Source organism: Eupeodes corollae, chromosome 3 (genome assembly GCF_945859685.1).
Source record: "Eupeodes corollae chromosome 3, idEupCoro1.1, whole genome shotgun sequence".
Taxonomy (NCBI): Eukaryota; Metazoa; Arthropoda; class Insecta; order Diptera; family Syrphidae; genus Eupeodes; species Eupeodes corollae.
Window position 1 is genome coordinate 123383781 of NC_079149.1, and position 24040 is coordinate 123407820.

At 30.7% G+C, this 24040-nt stretch overlaps 2 protein-coding genes across 3 annotated transcripts; both read left to right on the forward strand.

Annotated features, from left to right (window-relative positions):
* Positions 1-693: 693 nt before the first annotated feature.
* LOC129951351 (alpha-1-macroglobulin-like) lies at positions 694-7309 on the forward strand. Of its 2 annotated transcripts, XM_056063453.1 has the most exons (18): positions 694-854; positions 1620-2040; positions 2310-2569; positions 3057-3420; positions 3479-3768; positions 3862-3973; positions 4038-4187; positions 4241-4532; positions 4599-4677; positions 4742-4920; positions 4990-5525; positions 5581-5800; positions 5852-5916; positions 5990-6167; positions 6231-6544; positions 6595-6885; positions 6947-7100; positions 7161-7309. In XM_056063453.1, exons 1-18 carry the CDS (start codon positions 778-780, stop codon positions 7199-7201), a joined length of 4023 nt encoding a protein of 1340 aa, XP_055919428.1. In that variant the 5' UTR covers positions 694-777; the 3' UTR covers positions 7202-7309. The 2 variants fall into 2 exon arrangements, with proteins under 2 accessions (XP_055919428.1, XP_055919427.1); XM_056063452.1 differs by having other exon boundaries at positions 5581-5916.
* Positions 7310-7802: 493 nt separating this feature from the next.
* Positions 7803-23757, forward strand: LOC129950779 (uncharacterized). Its single transcript, XM_056062696.1, has 33 exons — positions 7803-7956; positions 9251-9668; positions 9738-9991; positions 10131-10473; positions 10531-10823; positions 11117-11228; positions 11306-11455; positions 11562-11838; positions 11905-11980; positions 12032-12210; positions 12268-12803; positions 12854-13189; positions 13249-13426; positions 13487-13800; positions 13858-14139; positions 14196-14358; positions 15636-15657; positions 16427-16859; positions 16932-17185; positions 19126-19435; positions 19502-19788; positions 19861-19972; positions 20037-20186; positions 20706-20988; positions 21057-21126; positions 21198-21376; positions 21435-21970; positions 22028-22363; positions 22433-22610; positions 22673-22989; positions 23056-23364; positions 23429-23582; positions 23645-23757. The coding sequence occupies exons 1-33, from the start codon at positions 7862-7864 to the stop codon at positions 23683-23685; spliced, it is 7977 nt and encodes a 2658-aa protein (XP_055918671.1). The 5' UTR covers positions 7803-7861; the 3' UTR covers positions 23686-23757.
* The last annotated feature ends 283 nt before the right edge of the window (positions 23758-24040 follow it).

The following is a 24040-nucleotide window of genomic DNA, read 5'->3' on the forward strand; positions in this document are numbered from 1 at the left end:
TTAATGTTTTTACTATCAACTGAAGGTAGAGGTTTGTTTGTTTTTGAAATAAGGTTCTGAATTCATGACATTTAAAAAACTAACTAGCTGCCTTGGTCAAAATGTACGTTCAATAAATAAAGTTGATTGCAAATGAAGTCCCTTATGTTGACTGAACCTGATCATTTTTTTTCTAACATTTTCAATTTTCAGTAAGACAAGTTGCAGCTGCTATGTTTAAACTGAAGTTAAAGTTCCACTAAAGTTTTTGCCAAGCTCTCGTGAAAGCATAAACTCGCAGTAATTGGAAGTTGATGCACGTCATACTGTTTCGTATCTGACATTAGAATATAAGTTCAATAAACTGTAAACAAAATTAATCACCAAACGTCATTTGTGACGTATAAGTTGCTACCAAATTCTAAACGTTAAAAGCCCATGCGGTGTGTTCTTAAGTTTAAACACACATATTTCTGCGTCACCGTTACGATTTACCTGCTACAAAACCCTTCGTTGCAGATCTCAAAAACAAAATTAACATAAAAGACAACTATGTAAATAAATTATTATTATTACAATTTCAACAAAATGTGGTGAATATGATTCTCGTCATTAAGGTACTTTTTTTTGTCGGAATAAGTTTTTTATAAATTATTTATAATTTTTCTACACCAGTCCGATCCGTTTTAGAGCCCATTTAACTTCTCTTGTTTTGTTATTGAACAGTCGTTATTTAAGTGCCGCCGAGCACCGTTGGTGTTAATTGAACTGTTGGATATCTTTTCTGTTTAATTTAAAATGTCACGCTTTTGGTTCGCCTTCATATTACTTACAATAAGCATTTTTCGGGAAGCATCATCATCGAATAAAAAGGGGTTGGTGTTAATAAAATTATACAATTATAATAAGTGAAGATTATAATTATTAAACTATTAATAAAACCAGTTTAAACGCTATCCGGCTTTTGTTAGCCCCAAGCTACAAGTAATCGTCGGCTTCAGAGCTTATTGAGGTTTACTAGATATCCATGATGATATTCAATTTAAAAACTTATTATAAATTTAAATTAATATAATGCATCAATAGATCGTGAAATTTTTCTTCAAGTTCAACGGCTTAATATTGAACTATGAAAATGTCGCTGACATTTATATGTTTCAATTCCTGTAAAATTAAATTTGATTTATTATCGATGTTTATAGTTATGGACTTTTGTGTGCATTGGTGCTTTTTCTGTGGATATTTACTAATTTACACTTGTAACAAGAAAAAAAGAAAAAAATATTAAATGTTGTGATTAGAATAAGTAGACGTTTTCTTTTCGTTAAGTTTCGTTCACTTTAGATTTCGGAAACGAGGATCGATTACCAAACCAACTTACTTCAATCGAAATTGATATTTGGAAATAACGTAACAAAGGGTACCTATACATAATTTACTTTAATTGAGTGAATTTGTCTGAACTGTGTTTTATGTGAAAGTGAACGAATTTTACTTAAATGACAGTCCATTGCTTTTGCAAAGGTTATGTCTCAACAAAAACAGGAGAGCATTAGAACTGTCAAAATCTCTTTACCTGCCTATTCTAGATTATTTAATGTCATTCGTTAACTCTTTCTCTCCCTTTCTCTCTTTTATAGCTACTATACAATTGTAACACCAGAAAGAGTCCGGCTGGGTGCTGTTTTTCATGTATCTTTTACACTTAATGATTTTCATAAGTCCTGCTGGTTTAACATGAGCCTTAAAAGTACTGACGGAACAATAATCTCTGGATCGGAAAATATTGAAATAAAACCAGAAACAACTAAATTAGTTGAACTTAAAGCTCCTCCATTGAATGTCAACGAATTTTATGGAAATCTTGAAATTTTTGGATATCGAGGAATCATTACTAAACATTCACCACTGATATTTTTTGAAAATGATCAATTTTGGGCATTGGTAGAGACAAATAAACCAAAATATAAACCTGGGGAATTGTTAGAATTTCGAGTAATTTGTATTGATCAATTGAAACGACCTGCAAAATTGAAAGATGTCGTAATTGTGGAAATTTATGTGAGTTGAATTTCTTTATATAATTTATAATTATATAATATATTCTTGAATTATTTACAAGGTGGCACAAAAGTTGTTAACCAAAAAAGTTGTAGTTTTTCGTTATCTTTATATGTGTCAAATAAATTTTAAAGTCGAACTGAAATTATTCCGCCATTTGCAAAAACCTTAGCATCTTCCGATATAATATATATATTTTTTCGTTAAGTGATAACCTTTGTGCCATCTCGAATGTGGTGTACATTAATTTGTGTATTCTTATTTTTAAGGACGGGAACTATAATCTTCTTAAAACCATTTCTGATGCTAAACTTGTACAGGGAGTTTTTCGAAGTCAATTTCAACTTTCTAACTATCCCATTTTGGGTGATAATTGGGAAATTAAAGTTTTAACTATTGATAAACGACTTTTAGGGGATAGAAAATTTGAAGTTGACACATATGATCTGCCAAAATTTAGGGTTTTTATAAATTATACAAAAAAAGCTACAATTTATGATGATATGATGCTATTGGAAATCAATGCCAGGTAAGTTTTTTTTTACAAAGATCCGTCGACAAATGTCGAAATTACTATATTCGAAGAAAACAATTCTTAGCAGACATTAATCGATCTAAAAAATTGATGACATTGTGTGCGTAATTTGCAAATGCTTGTTGCTTTTGTAAATTAAAATCTAGAATCATTTATCATTAGAACTATCATTTTATGGAGTTAAGACTGACAGCTGTCAAGTTGACAGATGTTAAAAGCTAAATTGTATTCAATAGCTTGTATGTATTTAACTAAGCCTTAGCTTGTACATATGTTTATGATAAACAGAAACAGGAATTCTGTGAACTATTAAACATCGAACAAATCTTAAAGGGAAAGGAAAATTCGTTTTGGATAACATGGCATTTGTTAAGTTTCTGTTTTTGATAGTTTTAAACCCTCAACTGATTGATAAATAAAAATCAATATGTTTTTTCTACTTCAAGATCCTAAAATAGGTAATATTGTCTATGTTTTTAAGCTATTTCTACGGGAAACCTGTGGCAGGAAACCTTACGCTGATTGTTACGAAAAGTATTAGCTCTCCTTTCCCAGAAGAACCATTATTTATCAACAACTATCAAATCGATGGAAAAATTGAAATTCCATTGGGATTAAAAACTGATCTTCAATTAAGATCTTCATATCAACACCAAAATTTAGCCGAATTTTATGAAAGTCCTATCCTCTCCGAGATTCGATTCAACATTGAAGCTATTATCGTAGATGATTTAAGTGAAGAAGTATCTGAGACAGCTATAGGAGTTGGAGTGTATGCACAACCTTATAAAGTTGAACTACAAGCTCCAAGCATATTTAACTCCAGTCCATTGTTCAGTATTAAGGTTAAGGATTTTTTTTTAAATAATTGTGTCCTCATTTTTTATCATAAATTTCCTTTAGGTTAAAGTTTTTATAAAAGATTTGGATGACAATCCAATCGTGAACACTTCACAGCCAATTTATATTATAGTTGGATGTCGTGAGAAATTGGAACGGTATAAATATGGCGACACTGTTATAATTCGTGTTGAATATAAAAATGATATTCAGAAGGACTTTTGGCCAATAGAAGTGACCAATAAAAATTATTCCGAATGCTTTATCTATGCAGAATATGGAAGAAGTAAATCTTCAAAAAAATGGTTGAACAACAACGTACAACTACTTGATATGGAGATAATAACAGAAAAGTAAATACACGTTTTTGTCACATGTCAAAGTAGACTTTAAAAACTTTCTGACCATAATATCTTTTGTGTCACCTGTGTTTTGTTTAATTTTAGTCCACAAGAGGGACAAGAGGTGGAAATTAAAATCATAAATTCTGAACCTTTTGAAGAATTTTCGTATGAAGTCGTGTCAAAAGGAGATATAATTGATTCCGGCCACAGAAACGTTAGTTTTGAAATTTTAAGTACTTGTTAACTCTTTTAAATTGTATTCCAATTGAACTATTTAGGTTCCCGGAGATCAAACCACTTATATCCTTCGTCTCAATGTGACATTTTCAATGGTTCCCAAAATAACAATATACGTTCATCTAATCAAAAACAAGCAGTTTATTGGACAGTTGAAGGATGTCCTCATAAAAAGTGCTATACAAAATTCTGTAAGTTGTAAAATTTTTGCCTCAATAGATGAGACGTTTATATATTTCCACAGATCGAAATTTACACAGAGAACGAAACGAGGCCCGGAGCAGGAGTCTATATAAATGTTACAACCGACGAAGGTTCTTACGTTGGTTTAATGGGACTAGATCGAAGTATTCTTCAAAATATCAATGAAAAAGATATTCTAAATAATGATTATGTCAATGCTGAACTTGGCAATGTAAATACATTGGCTTTCTACGATCCGACCAATTTTAATGGCCCAATTGGTGATATTGTCACCTTTTCAAATGTTTTTCCGCTAACTGACGGAGTAGGGACATTTGGTGGTGGAGGAGGAGGTAAGAGTTTTTTTTTTATAAAAAATTGTTATTTTTTCTCAAATAATTTGTGTTTGGATTATTTAGGATTCGCAGGAGGTATATTACCAGCAAAACGTATTCGAAAACTTTTCCCCGAAAGTTGGTTATTTTTGGATTTTGAAAAGTAAGATGCAAGGAAGTTTTGTTTTGCTTTCAAAATCTGAAGATATACGACTTATTTATTTTAGACTTACAAGTGGAAGATTAAATATTCTCGAAACTGTACCAGATTCAATTACAACTTGGGCTTTAACTGGATTTTCAATAAATCCTAAAAGTGGATTGACTTTTACCAGAAATATAACCGATCTTAGGGTTTTCAAAGAGTTTTCTGTGTCAATGGATTTACCAACCTTATTTAAAGATAGTTAAAAGATTTTGGAAATGAAGTCCAACACGGCTTAACATCAAAGGTTTTTAATTTTTTTTATTTCAGGCGAAATAATTGAAATTCCAGTATACATAAGGAACTATTTGAACCAGGATGCTCTTGCTACTATCACAATTGAAACTTCTAGCGAAAATCTACTAATTTTTGATAACTTTCAAGAAACTTCGGAATCTAAGCAAAATATTTCGAGGCTTATAGCAGCCAATGAAATTGACAAAATTTTAATTTACATGAAGCCACTAAAGCCAGGCCATTATAACGTGACTGTTCTCGCTACCAGTCCTGTGGGAAGTGATGCCGTTCAAAAGACCCTCAATGTCGACCCTCAAGGTATACCTTATGCCATGTCAAAGGCCTACTTAGTACATTTACCCGAAGAAGGCATGCAAGAAGGTGAAGTCACAATTGACATTCCTGAAAACGCTGTTTTGGGATCTGAAAGAGTTGAAGTCTCAGTGATTGGTGATATATTTGGACCTTTAATGAAGACACTTCAAAAGCTGGCTCGAGTTCCTTATGGAAATTGCGAAGAAAATACGGAGCTTATAATCTCTAATTCTTTAACTTTGAAATATCTTAAGGTAAAGCAAAACTACACAAAGTTTCCCAATAAAAAGCTAAAGTTTTTCTACAAAGGTTCTTAATAGTTCAAACCCAAGCTTGGAAAAAAAACTGAGACATAACATCGAACTCGGCTACCAAAATCAGTTGTCTTTTAAGTACTTAGATGGTTCTTTTGGTTCTTTCAATCAACAAAAGGAAAGAACTGGTGATATTTGGCAAACAGTGTTTTCCTTATGGGGATTAAGACAAGCCAACGAGTTTGTTCCTATAGATCCTTGGGTCATAAAAAGAGGTTTACAATATTTGAAATTAAAGCAACAAGATAATGGTTGTCTTACATCAGGTAGCGGAACAGACGAAGATGTTAAAAATACGGTTTTTGGATTGATGGTGTTTTTAATGGATGAAGTAATATGACTTGTGGTTTATGCGAAGGCTTGATAAATTTTTGAAAATATTTTGTATTTTTGTTTAAATTTAGGATTCAAAAGAGTATTTCAATGAAGTTATAAGGAAAGGTCTAGAGTTTTTGTACAACATAACTGATGATTTAGAATATTCTCCGATATCTGCTTTGTCAGTTTATGGATTGTTATTGGGAAACCATGAGAAGGCTGGTGATTATTTGGTGAAACTTGCTTCTAGTTCTCGTTTGACAAGTAAGTATACACATTCCACTCAAGGCATTTATCTATTTTTCATTTTATGTGACAAAATTATAGGTAAACAAACGCTATGGACAAGACCAGATACGCTTCAAGCACATCTCAAAACGACAGCTGAAAGCTTAATAAATCTCTTTGAATCCCAAGCAATACCAGAACAAAATTTATTGCAAATTGTTCGAGGTTTGATTGTTTCGAAAAAAGGAGAGTCTTCTGTAACTCATATGATAGCCTTGCAAGCAATGATCACATTTATTGAAAAGATTTTCTTGAGCAAAACTCAGCTGGAAATAAGATTTGAAGATGATCTTAACAAATCGGGAAGTTTTGAGATTAATTCAGAAAACTTACGAGTTTTTCAAACTTTCGAGGTGAGTTAATTCAATTTGTTTTATATCTTTAAGAAAAAAAACTGTTTTAGGTCGCCCAAAATTCCAAAACATTAAAAATTCAAAGTAAAGGTCATGGATTTGCTGTGGTCGATGTGAGCTATAATTACAACCTTTTACCTGAAAATCTGACTTCAATCTTTACCACCAACATATCAACTAATAAGACTTCAAAATATATGGGAGTTTTAGTGATCTGTACTAGTGTCACTATGAATAATACTCAAAATAAATTATCAAAAATGGAAGTTAACCTTCAATCTGGTTTTATATTTATTGACAAAAATTCCCGAGATGATGAGCGCATTAGTGAAAAGATCAAAGTATGTTTGTTTTTAAATTATTGATTTGTATTCTTTATAATTTAGCTAATTTGTTTCTTAGGCACTACAAATAAGTTTACACAAAAATAAAGCTATGGTATACTTTGAGCATGTACAGGCTACTGAAACTTGCATTGAATTGACTGTTCGTAGAGCTTATAAAGTTTTCAATGCAAAGCCAGGATGGGTTACTGTTAGTGATGTTTATGAGAAAGGTAAAAATATTGTAGATCACTTGATATTTAACTGAAATACTGTTTCTGTTGTTTTTTTAGATCAAAAATCTGGAAGAAGTTTCACGATAAATGATTTCTGATTAATCGTCAATCTAAATATTTAAAGGAAATTAATTGACTTTTTGAATTGAATATAAATTAAAGATTTTGTTAATATTCTCAAATATACAATATGTTTAAAAAAAATAGTTTTGTATTTTTTCACATCAATTTAAAATACATATCAAATTCAATTTTGAGATCGTTGTTCAAACCAACAGAAGTTAAAACATGTCAAACAATTAGGATCTCGTTTATTTCAATTTTATTTATGAAATTCGAGATGTTATCAAGGACATACAGTGTCAAATTGCAAATTTTTTGACATATCTTCTTATTATTAATGAAATAAAAATCCAAAAATTTCTCTTTAAAAAACTCTTTTTTTCTTAATTTAAAAATGAAACCACTTATTGGAAAACCTTATATTATCAGAATTCCAGAATTGTTCTTTAAATTCATGAGATATTGAGTGTACATAATTCCTCAAAATTAATTTTCTCACAAAACACGTTATAATTACATTTAAATAAGCTACCATTCAGATATTATTACAACGAGTTTTCATTGTTGGTACATGTGCTTAATTAATTGATTCGCGTTCAGTGTAAATTATTTATTGGCCGGCTCATTGCTGTTGAGGCAAACATATTGTAGAATAGTTGTTACTAAAGCGTCACCGGTGTCGGTGCTGTAGTAAAATGTGGAATTTGAAATGTTGCGCAAAATTCTCACGATTTTTAATCCCTTTAGTTCTAATTAGTGTTTTTCAAAAATCATTATCAGCAAAAAAAGGGTTAGTTTTGATTACCAATACCTAATTCATCTTTGAACTTTTAAAAACCAAACAAAATTGTACAAGTATCGATTTAATAGCCATGTCCAAACCAAGTGTGTATTATTTTTCAACTTCGAGATGTGTTAAACGTTAAAACTCAAAACTGTAGAAAAAAACTCATATACAGGATTTTCCAATAAGAAATTTCATAGTGAATAGTCCATTGCTTGGGCAGCTGTCACTTATGAAGTTGCCAAGCTTTACCCTTTGAAAAGTAAATACGACGTCTTTGACCAATCATGTCACTCGAATGTCATTTTCATAAACAAGCAAAAACCGCCAAACGACATAAAAGACACAGTACACAAATAATTTCATTTATATATTATATTTTGGTAATGACAAAAAATATTGTTTTAAGCTTATATTTTGACATTGACAGTTGGATTATTGACTTAAGGGTGCTTTTGCAGTGAAAGTTTGAAGTTTTTAACTCGAATTGGAAAAGAAAATATTGTCTTAAAAATTATTAAAACTATAACTACGTATTTATGCATAATAATTTATTGCTAGTTGCAAATAATAGTTTTCATTCATTTACATTCTTTACCAATTAATATTGATTTACTCGTATGTATAAAAATAATAATAATTATTGTTCAATGAAGCTTCAAGTTAAAAGTTATTACGCATAACATGTTTTTATTTATTAATGAAAATAGAATATGTATAAATGTTTGTATTAAATAAAGTAATTATTAACTTATAAAAACAAGAACCAGAAATAAACAAAAATTAATTATGGCTTTGTTCTTACTTTTGTTTATAACTTGTTTTCAAGTCAAGTAGGTACGTTTGTACTAAGGAAAAAGCGTATTTCCATAAATTCATACTGAGAAAATTTGCACCTTTAATCTACATACATCATTCTAAAAATAGTTAGGCTTCTTCCTTTCATTTAAATAAAGCTATATTTTTTTTAATGTTTGTATCTTTTACTTTGATAGATAACAAGAACTTTTGACGTTATATTTTAATTCTTATTATTTATGGCACTGTTCAAATCAGACCCATTTGAGACGACCATGTCGCATTTTGACCGCAAATGATATTTTTGCTAATGGCAAATTTGTTTCTTCTATTTCGTAGAAGTGGGAATAAAATCAAATAACGAGGCATCAAAAATCTAAACGCTGTCTTTATGACTTAATTCTGAAGTCGATTTTCTTGAGCTTGATAAAAAGAATATGTCGGCTTCTGATTTCTATTGCACTTAAAATCAAAGCTAAGTTTAACGCTTCCTTTATTTCAGGTATTATACAATTATTGCACCTGCCGTAGTCCGCCCTGAATCCGCATTTCACATATCATTTTCTCTCAATGATTTCCCCAAATCCTGCTGGTTTAACATAAGTCTTACAAGCTATCCAGAACACAAACAGATCTATGGCCTAGAAGGTATCGAAGTTAAACCAGGATCAACAAAATTGGTCGAACTTCATGCTCCTTCGTTCAATAACACCTATGGATTCCTTGAAATATTCGGATACCGTGGCATCATAAGTAAAGAATCAGAGCTAGTCTTCTTTGAAAATGAAAAATTCTGGGCTTTCGTTCAAACTGACAAGGTCAAATACAAACCAGGTGAATTGATAAAATTTCGAATAATTTCAATTGATCAATTGAAGAGACCAGCAAAATTCAATGAAGACATTTCTGTGGAAATTTATGTAAGTTTTGAGTTACATGCAAACATTCGTTTAACTTTTGAATTTTTTGTAAAATGGTTATAATTTTAGGACAGTGAATCTAATACCATCAAATTAATTCGCGATGTTAAATTTATAAAAGGAGTTTTTCGGGGTGAACTACAAATTTCTGAGTATCCTAATTTGGGACGTTGGAGAATGAAGGTTTCTATTGGTAACAGATATTTAACACATAAGGATTTCGAAGTTGTGCGATATGTGTTGCCAAAGTTTAATGTTGTCTTAAACTATCCAAAAGAAGTTTGGATGAAGGATAATCAAACAATATTGGAAGTAAATGCCAAGTGAGTTGTGTAGTTATTTTTGGTGATTTATTCTCAGGGTTTATGCTAAGAAAAATTTGAATTTTCAAGACTCGGACATGAGCAAACCGATTCGATTTATTAGTTCATTATCATTGTTACAAAAAAAAAACCTTTTTAGTTATTTCTATGGTGAACCTGTGAAAGGAAATCTGTCCGTCATGGTGACATCTATGTTGGTTCCATATCCAGAAACTATCCAAACAACAACAAAACAATATCGAATCGACGGAAAGTCCACAATTATTTTGGATTTTAAAGAAGATCTTCATGTTATAAGTCAAGATGTCCCAAAAATTCCATCAATGGAAATGTACACTTTTCACATAGAAGCCCTTGTAACAGAAGACTTAAGTGAAGAACAATCCCGTGCCGATATAGAAATTGGTATATGGACGAAACCTTATAAACTTGAGTTTCAAACTGACAAAAACTTCAAATCAGACGAAATCATCAGCATAAAGGTCAGAAGTAAAATTTTCAAAGTTCAGTAAAATAATAGAGGTTTCTTAACTTTGCAGGCTAAACTTCTGATAAGGGATTTAAATGAAAATCTAATAACCAATCCAGAGCAACCAATTGAAATTATAATTGAATGTTCTGAGAAGTCATTCCAAGAAATTGGATATGCGAAACAAAAAACCATTCACGTTGAATATAAAAATGAAATTGGAAAGGACTTTGCAATAATCAAATTCAAAAATAAAAACTATACAGAATGTTATATGTTTGCAGAATATGAAAATTGTATATCATTGAGGAGTTTTTCGAAAATAAGGCCAACATTGTTTGAGATGGATATTTTGACAGAAAGGTAATTAATTTGAACGTGACGTAAAAGTCTTCACCCTGTGAAATATATATAAATAAGTACATTTTGACAAGACAGTTTTCACATTTAAATCTTTGAGGGGACTCATTCTATATTGCTCGAATTCCTCACTTTCCGAACTCTTTTAAACTTCAATTAAGAGCAAGACAAAATAATGATAGTGGGAATGAGTCATCTACAAAAGAATCCCATATGTCTTTAGTTGGGTGAGAGCTTTTTGACGATACCTTATAAGTTTTAATAAGACAATTTTACATTTAAAATTTTTTCTCAAGTCCGCAAGAGGGTAAGGAGCTTGAAACTAAATTAAAAAATCCAGAACCTTTCAAGGAGTTTTCATATGAAATTGTTTCGAGAGGAGACATAGTTAAATCGGGCTTCGTCCAAGTAAGTTAGACGAACAGTTTTTTGTTTCAACTGACGTTAGGGAAGAATTTTCCTTTACATATTTTTACTTCGATAAGGTTCCGGGAAATGAAACAACACATATTCTCCGTTTTAATGTGACTTCTGCAATGGTTCCGAAGATAACAATTTATGCTCATATTATTCAAAATAAGAACTTCGTTGGACAGTTAAAGGATATTCTGATAAAAAGAGCTTTTCCAAATTCTGTAAGTTTCTCAAAATATTCCCAACATATGAAAAAATAACCCGGGAGCAGAGTTTTTTGATTTTAGAAAAAACGTGCTTTAAATTGCTTTCTCTTAACTTTCACAGATTGAATTAGAAACCGAAAACGAAGTTAAGCCCGGTGAATCTGTCTATGTAAATGTAACAACTGATGAAGGATCCTATGTTGGATTGATGGGAGTTGACCCGAGTGCATTGCAAAGCCGAGAGAGAACCGGCATTTTTAATGAGGAAAATGTTGATTGGGACCTTGGAAGTGTTAACTTTATAAAATCTTTCTATCATACTCCATTTTATTATAGAACACCAGAAATTATAACATTTTCAAATGCCCTTCCACCAGGGTATGGAGGAGGACAAGAGCGTACGTGAAAGTATTCTCAATACAAAAAGAATCCAATAAATTAATTGAAAAATAATATTTATTTAGCAATTGGGCCTACAATACCACCAAAACGCATCCGAAAACTTTTCCCCGAAAGTTGGTTATTTTTAGATTTTGAAAAGTAAGAATCAAACAGGATTTGCTTAAAGTTTAAACATTGTTGTTTTATCAGAACACCAGAAGAGGGCTTACAAATATTGGAAACTGCACCAGACTCGATTACCTCTTGGACTATAACTGGTTTCTCGATTAATCCTGAAAGCGGTTTGACATTCACGAAAAATACAACAAATCTTAGGGTTTTTCAAGAATTTTTTGTATTAATGGATTTACCAGGCTTAGTTAAAGATGGTAAGAACTTTTGTAGCCGATGAATGAAAGCTATGGATCTTAAATTTTTTGTTTCAGGTGAAATAATTGAAGTTCCAATTTACATAAGTAACTATTTAAACCAGGATGCTTTGACTACTATCACAATTAAAAGTGACAGTGAAGACCTTGTTATCCTTGAAAAATCTGAAGATGATTCGAAATCCAAGCAAAATATCTCAAAGCTCGTTGAGGCTAATAAAAAAGACAAAATTCTCGTTTTCATGAAGGCACTCAAGCCAGGACATTATAATGTGATTGTTGAAGCTGTAAGCCCTGTGGGAAGTGATGCAGTTCAAAAGACCCTCAATGTTCAATCTCAAGGTATACCCTATGCCATGTCAAAGACCTTTTTGGTATATCTGCCGAAAGAAGGCGAACAAAAAGGTAAAATTACTATTGACATTCCTGAAAATGCTGTAAGGGGATCGGAAAGAGTTGAAGTCTCAGTGGTTGGAGACATATTTCGACCTTTGATGGCAAAGTTGGAAAAACTTGCTCGAGTTCCATATGGAAATAGCGAGGACAATATGAGACTTATAGTCTCTAATTCGATAGTTTTGAAATATCTCAAGGTTTGTATTGGAATCATTTTTTGTTCTCTACTTAAAAAAATTTCTTTCAGGTTCTAAATTATTCTATCCCGAGCTTGGAGAAAAAGATTCTGGAAAACATTGAACTAGGCTATCAGAATCAGATGTCATTCAAATATTTAGATGGTTCTTTTGGACTTTTTGAACGGAAAAATGAAAGAACCGGTGATATTTGGCACACTGTGCTCTCCCTGTGGGGCCTAGAGCAAGCAAATGAATTCATTAGCATAGACCCTAAAGTCATTAATGAAGGTTTAGAGTATCTGGAATCAAAGCAACAACAAAATGGTCGTTATATTTCAGGCGAGGGAATGGAAGAAGACGTTAAATGCACAGCTTTTGGATTGATGGTGTTCTTAATGGATAAAGTTAGTAGTATTTTGTTGGATCTGAAATTGTGTTGCAATAGTTCTTTATACCATTTTAGAATTCAAGAACCCAATACAACGAAGTTATTCGGAAAGGTCTTGTGTTTTTATATGAAACTGCTGATGATTTGGAATATTCACCGATTTCGGTTTTAGCAGCGTATGCTTTGTTTTTGGGAAAATATGAAAAAGCTGATGAACATTTGAAAAAGCTCAATTCGAAAGCTTCTTTGACAAGTAACATGTGGACATCTTTGCAAAATCTTGAAGTTATTTATTTTCTTTTCAAAAATCAAGGTAAACAAATGTCATGGACAAAATCAGATGACCTTCTCTCACAACTTGAAACTACAGCTGGGAGCTTGATAAATCTTTTCGAATCTCAAGAAATAACAGAGCAAAGTTTATTGCAAATTGTTCGAGGTTTAATTGTTTCGAAAACAGAAGAATCCTCAATAACTCCCATGGTAGCATTACAAGCAATGATAGAATTCTTGGAAAAGCTTCTTTTGGGTGATACTAAGCTTGATATAAGCTTTGAGGATGATCAACACAAATCTGGGGATTTTAAAATAAATTCTGAAAATTCCCAAGTTTTTCAAACGTTTGAGGTAAGTTCTTCTTACTTGTTCTTGTGAATATCAAAAGAAACTAAGAAATGTTTAAAGGTTTCTCAAAACTCACGGAAAATAAATATTCAAAGCAAAGGTCATGGGTTTGCTGTGGTCGATGTGAGATATAATTATAAAGTCTTCTCTGAAAATGAGACCTCGTCGCTCTTTACTACCAACATATCGAGTCGGAAGATTTCAAAACATTTTGGAACTATGAAAATTTGCTTGAATTCACCTGAAAAAAACACTCAGAATAAATTATATACCATGGAAGTTAATATTGTTTCTGGCTTCGTGTTCACCGAAAAAGATTTTAAGGGAAATTCAGAGCTCAAGGTTTGAAGGTTGTGTTTGTTTTGTTTTCAATTGCAATTTCACATTTTGTTTTTTAGTCTACTCAAATCAATAATAGCAGGGATAAGGCTGTTGTATACTTTGAGCTAAATTCAGCCACCGCAACCGATGAAACTTGCTTTGAAAAGGAAATTCGTAAGAATTACAAGGTTTTGAATTCAAAACCTGGATGGTTAGTTGTGTATGGTGCAAAAAATAAAGGTATCACTACATTTATAAATGAATCGAAATACGAAATTAATCTTGAATTTTATTTTTAGATCAAAGAAGTACCAAACATTTCATGATAGATGATTTTTGATAAGATAATAATATATTGCTTCAAAAATGTTTGATCTTTGCAATATTATAAAATAAAATTATAAATAAAACTAATTCATTCAAAAAAAAATATTCTGTTTGAGTTTTCTTAATTTTGTTTCTTTTTATTATACTTGTCTCCATTTTGTCAGTAGTTTTAAGGCATTTAAAGGTTTCTCAGCTCTTAAACTCTGAGACATTATATGCTCTCTGAGAAATGACTAATCTGCTCGAACATTAAGAATAACAAGAAGAAAGTGTAATTCTCATAAAACAGGAAGAAATTCCTGCAATTTTGTAACGTAGCCCTAAAAGCTACGATTGGGTTTTAGAAAGAACTCCTCATGTACGCCATTCGTGTTACTTTTGGGAATGATAACAATAAATCAGAAGTTTTTCAACAAATTGTCGAAAACTCTAAAGTGTTCAAATTATTGAGTGAGTTTAGGTGATTTTATGTTGTTTTTTAAGTTATTTTCTCAATTATTTGATGTTTCTGAAAATCTCTCAAAGTTCTAGAAAAATGGATATTTTCGATGAAAAAGGTTTCGAACTATTGAAAAAGCTGTTTGACGTTCATCTCTAATGTAATTTTATGTATTTTTGGTTCAACAGTTTTTAGTAAATCCAAATCAGTAAATATCAAAATATAGGCACAATAAATTTAATTAGAAAATACATGTCAAGCTTTTTATGTTCTTCTAGAAAACTATTTTTATTATTACCTTTAGAACTTATCTTAATTTTAACCTACAGAAAATTCTAAAGTCAATGATTTTTTAAAGAGCAAGACAGATTTTGACATCTTTTTATAAATTTAATTTATGAGACTAAAATTTAAATATTGAAATGCTCAAATACCTGAGATATTATTGACAACATTTTCGAAGTAATCTAAAAATAAAGCTTGGATTAAGTAGCAAATATGTTTTTGTGAAGCTAAAAATGCATTTTTAATCAAGTTGAAAGGTTTTTAGGACCAATAATTTTTTGTCCCTTCATTTATATTCACATAGAAATGTTTAAATTTTGATCAAATATTTATATGAGGCAATCTTTCAACTCACTTTTAAGTTTCGTATCTCTTTTTACAACAGTGGTCATCTATACAACTTAAAGATGCACATAATAATGTTGAAATTCATTCTTAACAAACTAGTTTAAATAATTATTTACAGCTATAAATAAACATAACATAAAGTATACAAATCAATTCTTACCTAACTTGCAAGTTTAATTAAAAGTTGAAAATAATCGTATATTTTTTTATTATTCCATCAGACTATATGATGTCAAGAATTTTGCTTTCTTAAGCTAACATTAGTCGTTATTTCAGTGTCGTCAGTGTCAGTAGTTGTTTAATATCTGATAATTATTTCCTGAATTTAAAATGTCAATGAAGCTAACGTGCTTCTTTTTCGCATTCATATTGCTCTGTTCTTTTCGGGGGGTTTTATCAGTGAAAAAAGGGTTTGTTTCAATAGTTTGAATTTGTTTTTAAAAACTAAAAATATTATAGCCACCCCAAAAATGTTGATAAATCTTATGAAAAATGTTTACAAACCGGTTGTTATAGTCGCCTTGAGTACAATAAAAAAAAAAGTCGTAGGTTCGTTCGTTGCTGTTTGTTTAATAATAATGTCTAATGTCAAATGAAACATAAATATATAAAAAGTGACGATGTCAAATTTCTTTAAATAAAATTGAATGGTGTTTAAAAATATGGCTGAACGGTTGAATATTGACAATAGCAGATGTCAAATTGACGTCTATATGATATATTGCGTAAATGTTCGAACATTTTATTATAATTTTAGTGTTCTTTTCGACTAAAACATCAATTTCATTCTTCTTCGAAAAATCAATCGATCTTAAAAGTTTAAGAATTTCATTTCATTAGTTCATTGATTCATATCTAATTGTTCAATTTACGTCTTGGCTTGAATTTATTTGAACTTTCTACTTTCAGATACTATACAATAATCGTACCTCAAATTGTACGATATGATTCTACATTCCATGCATCAATAACCTTAAATGATTTTCATAAATCATGTTGGTTCAACATTACTTTTTCGAAGGAAAAATCTTCGAGAGATGGAATAAATCAAATTGAAGCCATTGAAGTTAAACCCGGAACAACAAAATTTATTGAATTACATGCACCTTCTGCCAATGAAGAGCAATTTTATAATTTGAATTTTTTTGCCTATCGCGGTATAATACACGAAGAAACTGCATTAATGAATTTAGAGCCATATAAATATTGGGGATTCATTCAAACTAACAAGTACAAATATAAGCCTGGTGAATTGGTAAAATTCCGACTGATTTGTATTGATCAAATAAAGAGACCGGCAAAAATTAACGACAACAATGAAACAATAATTTTGGAGATTTTTGTAAGTTTAACTTTAATTAATCAAAATCATGTATGTAAACACATCCAAAGTATGTTTTAAAATATTTTTAAGGATCATGGAGATAATTTGATCAGGAATATTATTGGAGTACAACTTGTTAAAGGTGTTTTAAGGAGTGAATTTCAACTATCTGATTATCCTATTTTAGGGATATGGTTGATTAAAGCTCGAATTGGCTATAGAACTTTAGCTGAACGAAATTTTGAAGTTGATAGATATGAATTATCAGAATTTTATGTCAATGTTGCAACGAAAAATGTAGTTGCTTATGAAGAGGAACGAGTTGCATTGGAAATAAATGCCAGGTGAGTTTTGTAATCTATTCATTTTTAAGTAATGTAAAATGATTTTTATATTTGCACGATCACTTTTATTATGAATGCTTAATAATAAATGAGTAAAAATATAAAGTTATTAATTTGTTGGCTTTAAATAAGCAAAGCCTACATTTGACAACTGCCAAACTCATCTGTCGTTTAAAGTGTCAATCGTAGATACCTACCCATCGAACAATCAGCTAAGTCTTCTACAACTTATTAAAACATAACCAGTTTTTGTGCTTTAGACGATGGATTATGGACGCAATTTAAAGAAAGTGGAATCGTTACTGATGTATTAATACCTTTTAAGTGATTCAAATTTTAAAATACTTATATTTTGTACTAAAATTTATAATAAAAGGCCCGCCATCTAACGTTTTTTTTTTATTAGTGCTTATTTCGTGAATGGTAACATTCTAATTTGCCTAATTAGACAAATAATTAGTTTTATGCTTCCGCTGAACGAATATGGTTGTGTATACGCTTGAACAACGCTGGGAACAACGCATAGAGAAGATGCCGACTTTGCCAAAAAACATCTTTTCAGATGAAGCTCATTTTGATCTTGGCGGGTATGTAAACATTTAAAAGCCGATATATCTAAAACGAGTCACTGTTTGGTGCGGATTTTGATCCAGAGACATAATTGCTCCATTTTTCTTCGAAAATGAGTAAGGAGCGGAATTACAGTCAATAGCGATCATTATCGGGCCTGTTGAACGAATTTTTGGTCACAAAAACTGAAGAGGACGATTTTGGCAACATTTGGTTTCAATCTGCGGTGCTACGTACCACTCAGTAGAAGCTACACTCGATGTTTTTATAGCATTTAAAAAAAGAAAGAAAGTTATTTGGCGGGAACTATGATTTATTCAATTAAATCCCAACAAAAAATTCAGGAAAATAAGATATTCATTCCGAAAAATGACGAAGTTTAATTGTGATGGAGAACATAATTTTTAGGTCCTTAGTACTTTCTTTAAAGAATCTTCATTAAATTACTAAATTACGATACCTATTTAGCTATCGTGCAAACGCTATCGTTTAGACGATTATCGTCGTACGTAAAGTAAGAATATCTATCAATAAATAAATTCATCAAAGATTAACTCATAATGACCTTTCTTAAGATGACTTAATTTGAATTTTAATCAATTTTTTGTCATAGTTTTCTACCTCTTACTAACCAAAACTTGTCAATTGAAAATTATAAAAACGTCAAAACTTTTCAATTGAAAAGATCTGTCATACAATAAGAAATATCAAAATTTTACTGTGATAAATATTATGCAAAATGAATTCCCATATACATACATATATTCGATATACATACACTCCGTTCCACTTGAATAGAAACAAACTTTTTTCTTACTATCAGAACGTGTAGCACTTTGGTTAATTTATAAATTCACCTCTTTGTTTTAGTTCTATAGAGGAATCTATTGCAAATAAAACTACATAGACAGAATAATTCAGGAAAATACCATTAGCTTATTTAAACCACTTTTTTAATTACTTAATTAAAAACACTGTTTTTTTAATGTTACTTATATTATTATAAGTTTTTTTGAAATTAATAGTTTTGCAATGTGTAAAATAATTAGTATACAAAAAATAGGTTTTTGTTTAAAAATTTCAGTTTTTGATTTTTTATTTGTATTAATTTATTGAATAATTTTTAAGTTATTTAGAACATTGAGTGTAACTTCGAATTTCTGGCAGTTGGTAACAGTCGAATTTCCATTAAAATTAAACAATTTTTAACCACCTACTAAACACTGACAAATAAATGGAAGACGATCCCGAAGTTAAATAATTTGCTCTACCGAACAAAAATAAAATATAAAATTTGTCCAAATGGAAATCTCAAAACAAAAATTATTATTTTTCTAAATTCGATGTTTCAAAGCTATTATTTTTTTCAGCTATTTCTACGGTAAACCTGTTGTGGGAAATGTATCAATTTTAATAAGAGGTACGCGTTCGATTGAATTAACAAAAGAAGCCGAAATCAATGGAACGACCACAATATTTTTAGATTTCAAAAATGATCTTCAACTTGAAAGCAATCGACTTGATTTTCCTTTTTATTACTTCATAGAAGTAACTGTTACTAATGTGTTAAGCGAAGACAAATTATTAACATTAACAAAAGTTGAAATACACAGACAACCATATAGACTTCAACTCGAAACTCCAATCTATATTAGTTCCGATCCGATTTTGAATATAAAGGTCTGTTTTTAAAATGTTCAAAATGCAAAACGTGATTTTTTAATAACAAAGTTTGTTTCTTCTTAGGTAAAAGCTTTACTAAAAGACTTAATGGGTAATTCAATAATGGACACAAAATCTCCAATTGAAATTATTGTTCAATGTGGCGAGGATAACATAAATAATGATAATGGCTTGGATAAATATCGATTTGAATATAAAAATGAGATTGGAAAGGATTTTGCTATTATCAACATAACCAATAAAAACTATGAGATGTGTTATTTACATGGAGAATATCCAAGAAGTATATGGCTTAGACATTGGATGAGTGTACAAAGGTTTGGGTTGAAGTTGGAAATTTTAACTGAAAGGTACAATACTAATTTATATAGGTATTCTGTAAATTTTAAACAATTTTTAATTTATTATTTTTCCCATCAAAGTCCTGAAGAAGGTAAAGAACTTGAAATCGAGATCACATCTCCTAAGCCAATTGAGGAGTTTTCATATGAAATTCAGTCGAGAGGAGATATTATTCAATGTGATCATGTAAATGTAAGTTCGCTCGAAAATATTGATTTTATTTTATTTTTCTTTAAATCAAACCCGAAATGCCTAGGTTTTAGGTAATCAAACTACCTACATCCTTCGACTACATGTCACGTTTGCGATGGTTCCAAAAATTACGATATATGTTCATCACATTATAAACATGGAGTTTAGTGGAGCTTTTGAGGATGTAATCGTTAAAAGAGCTTTTAGTAATTCGGTGAGTTGTTTTATTCGTTTTTAAATTAGTCTTACATTAAAGTAAAGCCCGTAAGCACTGTCTCACTGAGTATTGCAGAATTGAAAATTAAGTTCCACCAGTCAACTTGACAGTCTGCGTACACGATATGACATTTGTTAATACATTTTTTGTATTTGTTTTAGATCCAAAAAACATCCACAAATATTAAGTTTAGGTTAAAAATATTAAACTCTTTCAATCTGACATATTAATTTTGGAATAGACTATGACATAAAGGCGGGTAAGCACTTTTTCACTGAAATTGACACAATAGAAAATTAAGTTCTACATGTTAACTGGACAGTCCTGCACAAAATGATGTTTGTTGATAAATTTGAATAATTGGTTTTGAATCCCTTGCTATATTTTATCAAGTTTTGGGTGAAATTTCAATTTTATTAGTTTAAATGAATCGTAAAAATGAGAAAATGTCATTAAAGTGTACTTACCACCATTTTTCAACGTTATTCCCTCTTTAAATAAACCATTTTAATACAGATTGAAATAAAAACCGAAAACGAAACAAAGCCTGGTGCTTTGGTCAACATGAATGTCACAACAGATGAAGCATCATATGTTGGTTTGATGGGAGTTGATAGGAGTACCTTGCAAAATATTGAAAAAGAGAAAATTTTGGATGGTAACTTAGTCGAAAAGGAACTTAAATTTACCAATGGATTGAGGTACCATTTTATGCATCCGTTGCGTGGAGGTGCCGTGGGTGATGTACATGTCCTTTCGAATATTTTTCCACCAACTTATATACCGCTTCCAAAGGGAGGTGATTACTTAATTTAATTTTTATTCAAATATTTAACTTTATTTAAAACGGTTTTGAATAAATTTCAGCATATCGTCCACCAAAAATACGAACTAGGAGACTTTTTCCTGAAAGTTGGTTGTATATTGATTTCGAGAGGTTAAGTTATATACATTGGACAAACATCAATTTACAATTTTGCTTTTAATTATTTTGTTGGTATTAATTAGAACACCAGCGGGAGGCTTACATTTATCGGAAATAGTACCAGACTCTATCACAACTTGGGCTTTAACTGGATTCTCTATTAACCCAGACACTGGATTGACTTTTACAAAGAATACAACAGATCTAAAAGTTTTCCAAGAGTATTTTGTTTCATTTGATTTTCCACATTCAGTAAGGGAAGGTAAGGCAACTTCAAAATTTATTTAACAACCCCAAATTGCTTACATTTCTCTGTTTAGATGAAATAATTGAAGTTCCCATTTTTATCAGTAATTATATGAGCCAAGACGCTTTAACAAATGTGACCGTTGAATGCAATAGTGAAGATCTTGAAATTCTAAAACATCCAAAATCTGCTTCTAAGTCCAAATTTAATACATCCAAACTCATTCTTGCAAAAGAAAGAGAAAAACTTCAAGTTTTTTTCAAGCCACTTAAACATGGACATTATAATGTTACTGTCACAGCTGTCAGTTCTTTATCAAATGATGCAGTTGAAAAGACTCTCAACGTCAAATCACAAGGCATATCTTATGCAATGTCAAAAATATATTTGGTTCATCTACCAGAAGAAAACACCCAAGAAGATGAAATTACAGTTGACATTCCTGAAAACGCTGTTTCGGGATCTAAAGGAATTGAAGTCTTAGTGGTTGGTGATGTATTTCGACCATTGATGGCAAAACTTCAAAAACTTGCTCGCGTTCCATATGGAAATGGTGAAGACAATATGAGGCTTATTGTTTCTAACTCAATAGCACTGAAGTACCTCAAGGTTTTATGTTTTTTCATCTATGAAAATATATAAATTGAAAGAGTTTTACTTTTGCAGACTCTTAAATATTCAAATCCAAGCTTAGAAAACAAGATAAGATTCAATCTCGAGCTGGGCTATCAAAATCAGTTGTCTTTCAAGTACTTAGATGGCTCGTTTGGACTAGTTGAAGGAACAATTGCCAGAACTGGTGACATATGGCAAACTGTATTGGCTCTGTGGGGACTTAACTTAGCAAAAGAGTTTGTTAGTATCGACCGTAATGTTATAAATAGAGGTCTAGAATACTTAAAGTCAAAACAACAAGAAAATGGGTGCTATAAATCAGAAGGGGGCTTAGAAGAAGACGCTAAATACACAGCTTTTGGATTGATAGTGTTTCTGATGGATGAGGTACGTAATCATTGAAAAATTTATCTCGACGCTTTTTGGTTGAAATTTCTCTTTTCTCGCATATTTTAGAATTCAAGGATAAAATACGGAGATGTTATTATTAAGGGTCTTGAGTTTTTATTTGATATCACTGATGATTTAGAATACTCCCCGATTTCGGTTATGTCAGCGTATGTTTTAAACTTGGGACAACATGAAAAGTCTGGTCTTTTTCTCACACAGATAACCACTCAATCTCATTTAAGAAGTATCTTCATTTTCAAGACATTAGTAGACAAATTCATAAAATAAATCGCTTTTTTGTAATAGGTAGCCAAAAACAGTGGACAAAATCTGATACACTTCAGTCGTATCTTGAAACTACGGCTGAAAGTCTGATTAATCTGTTCGAGCATCAAGAAATACCAGAGGAAAGTTTACTACACATCATTAGAGGCTTGGTTCTACCGAAACAGGAAGAAAGTTCTGTAACTCATATGGTAGCGCTACAAGCTTTGATACGATTTGTGGAAGAACTCACTTTAAACAATGAAAACAACCTCAATATAATCTTCGAGGATGATCACAATAAATCAGGAGTTTTTCAACTAAGCCCTAAAAATTCTCAAGTCTTACAAACTTTTGAAGTAAGTTCGATTGATATTTTGTTTGTTGTGAAAAGCCATTCTGTCATTTTGATGATCTCTTTGAAGGTTAATCAAAACGCTCGCAAGATAAACATTCAAAGCAAAGGCCAGGGTTATGCAGTTGTGGATGTAAAATATAAATACAATCTTTTACCTGAATCTAAATCTTCTTCGATCTACACCACCAAGATTTCAACAATGAAAACTTCTGACAATTTAGGATTCTTGAAAGTTTGTTTGATTCCAAACAAAACTGCAGAGAAAACAAATAACACAGAAAGGGAATTAACTAAAATTGATGTTAACCTTCAATCTGGTTACTTATTCGACGAAAAAGAATTTCCAATATACAAAAAATTAAGCAAAACAATAAAGGCAATATTTTGTTTATTTAAACCTTTTCTTTTTTCTAAATTATTTCTTTTTAAACAATTTTTAGTCAATTCAAATCAGTAACGATCGAGACAAAGCCACCATTTTCTTTGATATCGCTTTCAGCAGTAATGCCTGTATTGAACTAGATATTCGTAAAACTTACAAAGTTATCAATTCAAAACCTGGATGGATTATTGTATATGGTACACGTGCAAAAGGTGCATTATAAAATCAACAATTTTATACATTTTTCATTCAAATTTTATACTCTCACTTTTAGATGAACAAACTGTTATGGAATTTTTGATCAGCGATTTTTGATCAAAAGTAAGATGTAAAATGCTATTATTTTAGTTTTATTGGAGAAAATAAAATACACAAAACTGTTTTTTTTTTTTTAAAACATGTGGTTATTTTTTTACCTTGGGTTATTAGATTCTAAAAACGTTCAATAGCATTCGAAAAAAAATTAAGTTTGGTAAGTTAAATAGGGAGATAGTCAAAATTTGTTTTTTTTTTCTAAGTTAAATTTAGAAGAGTCAGAAGACATAAAGGATTTAAAGGTAAGGCAAGTTTCTAGTTTCAAGAAAATTCTTCCTAACTATCAAGCCAAGTCTACTTATATTAAAATGAAGCTGGCCATTACATTTATATTCAACTGAAAGATGAAATTTAT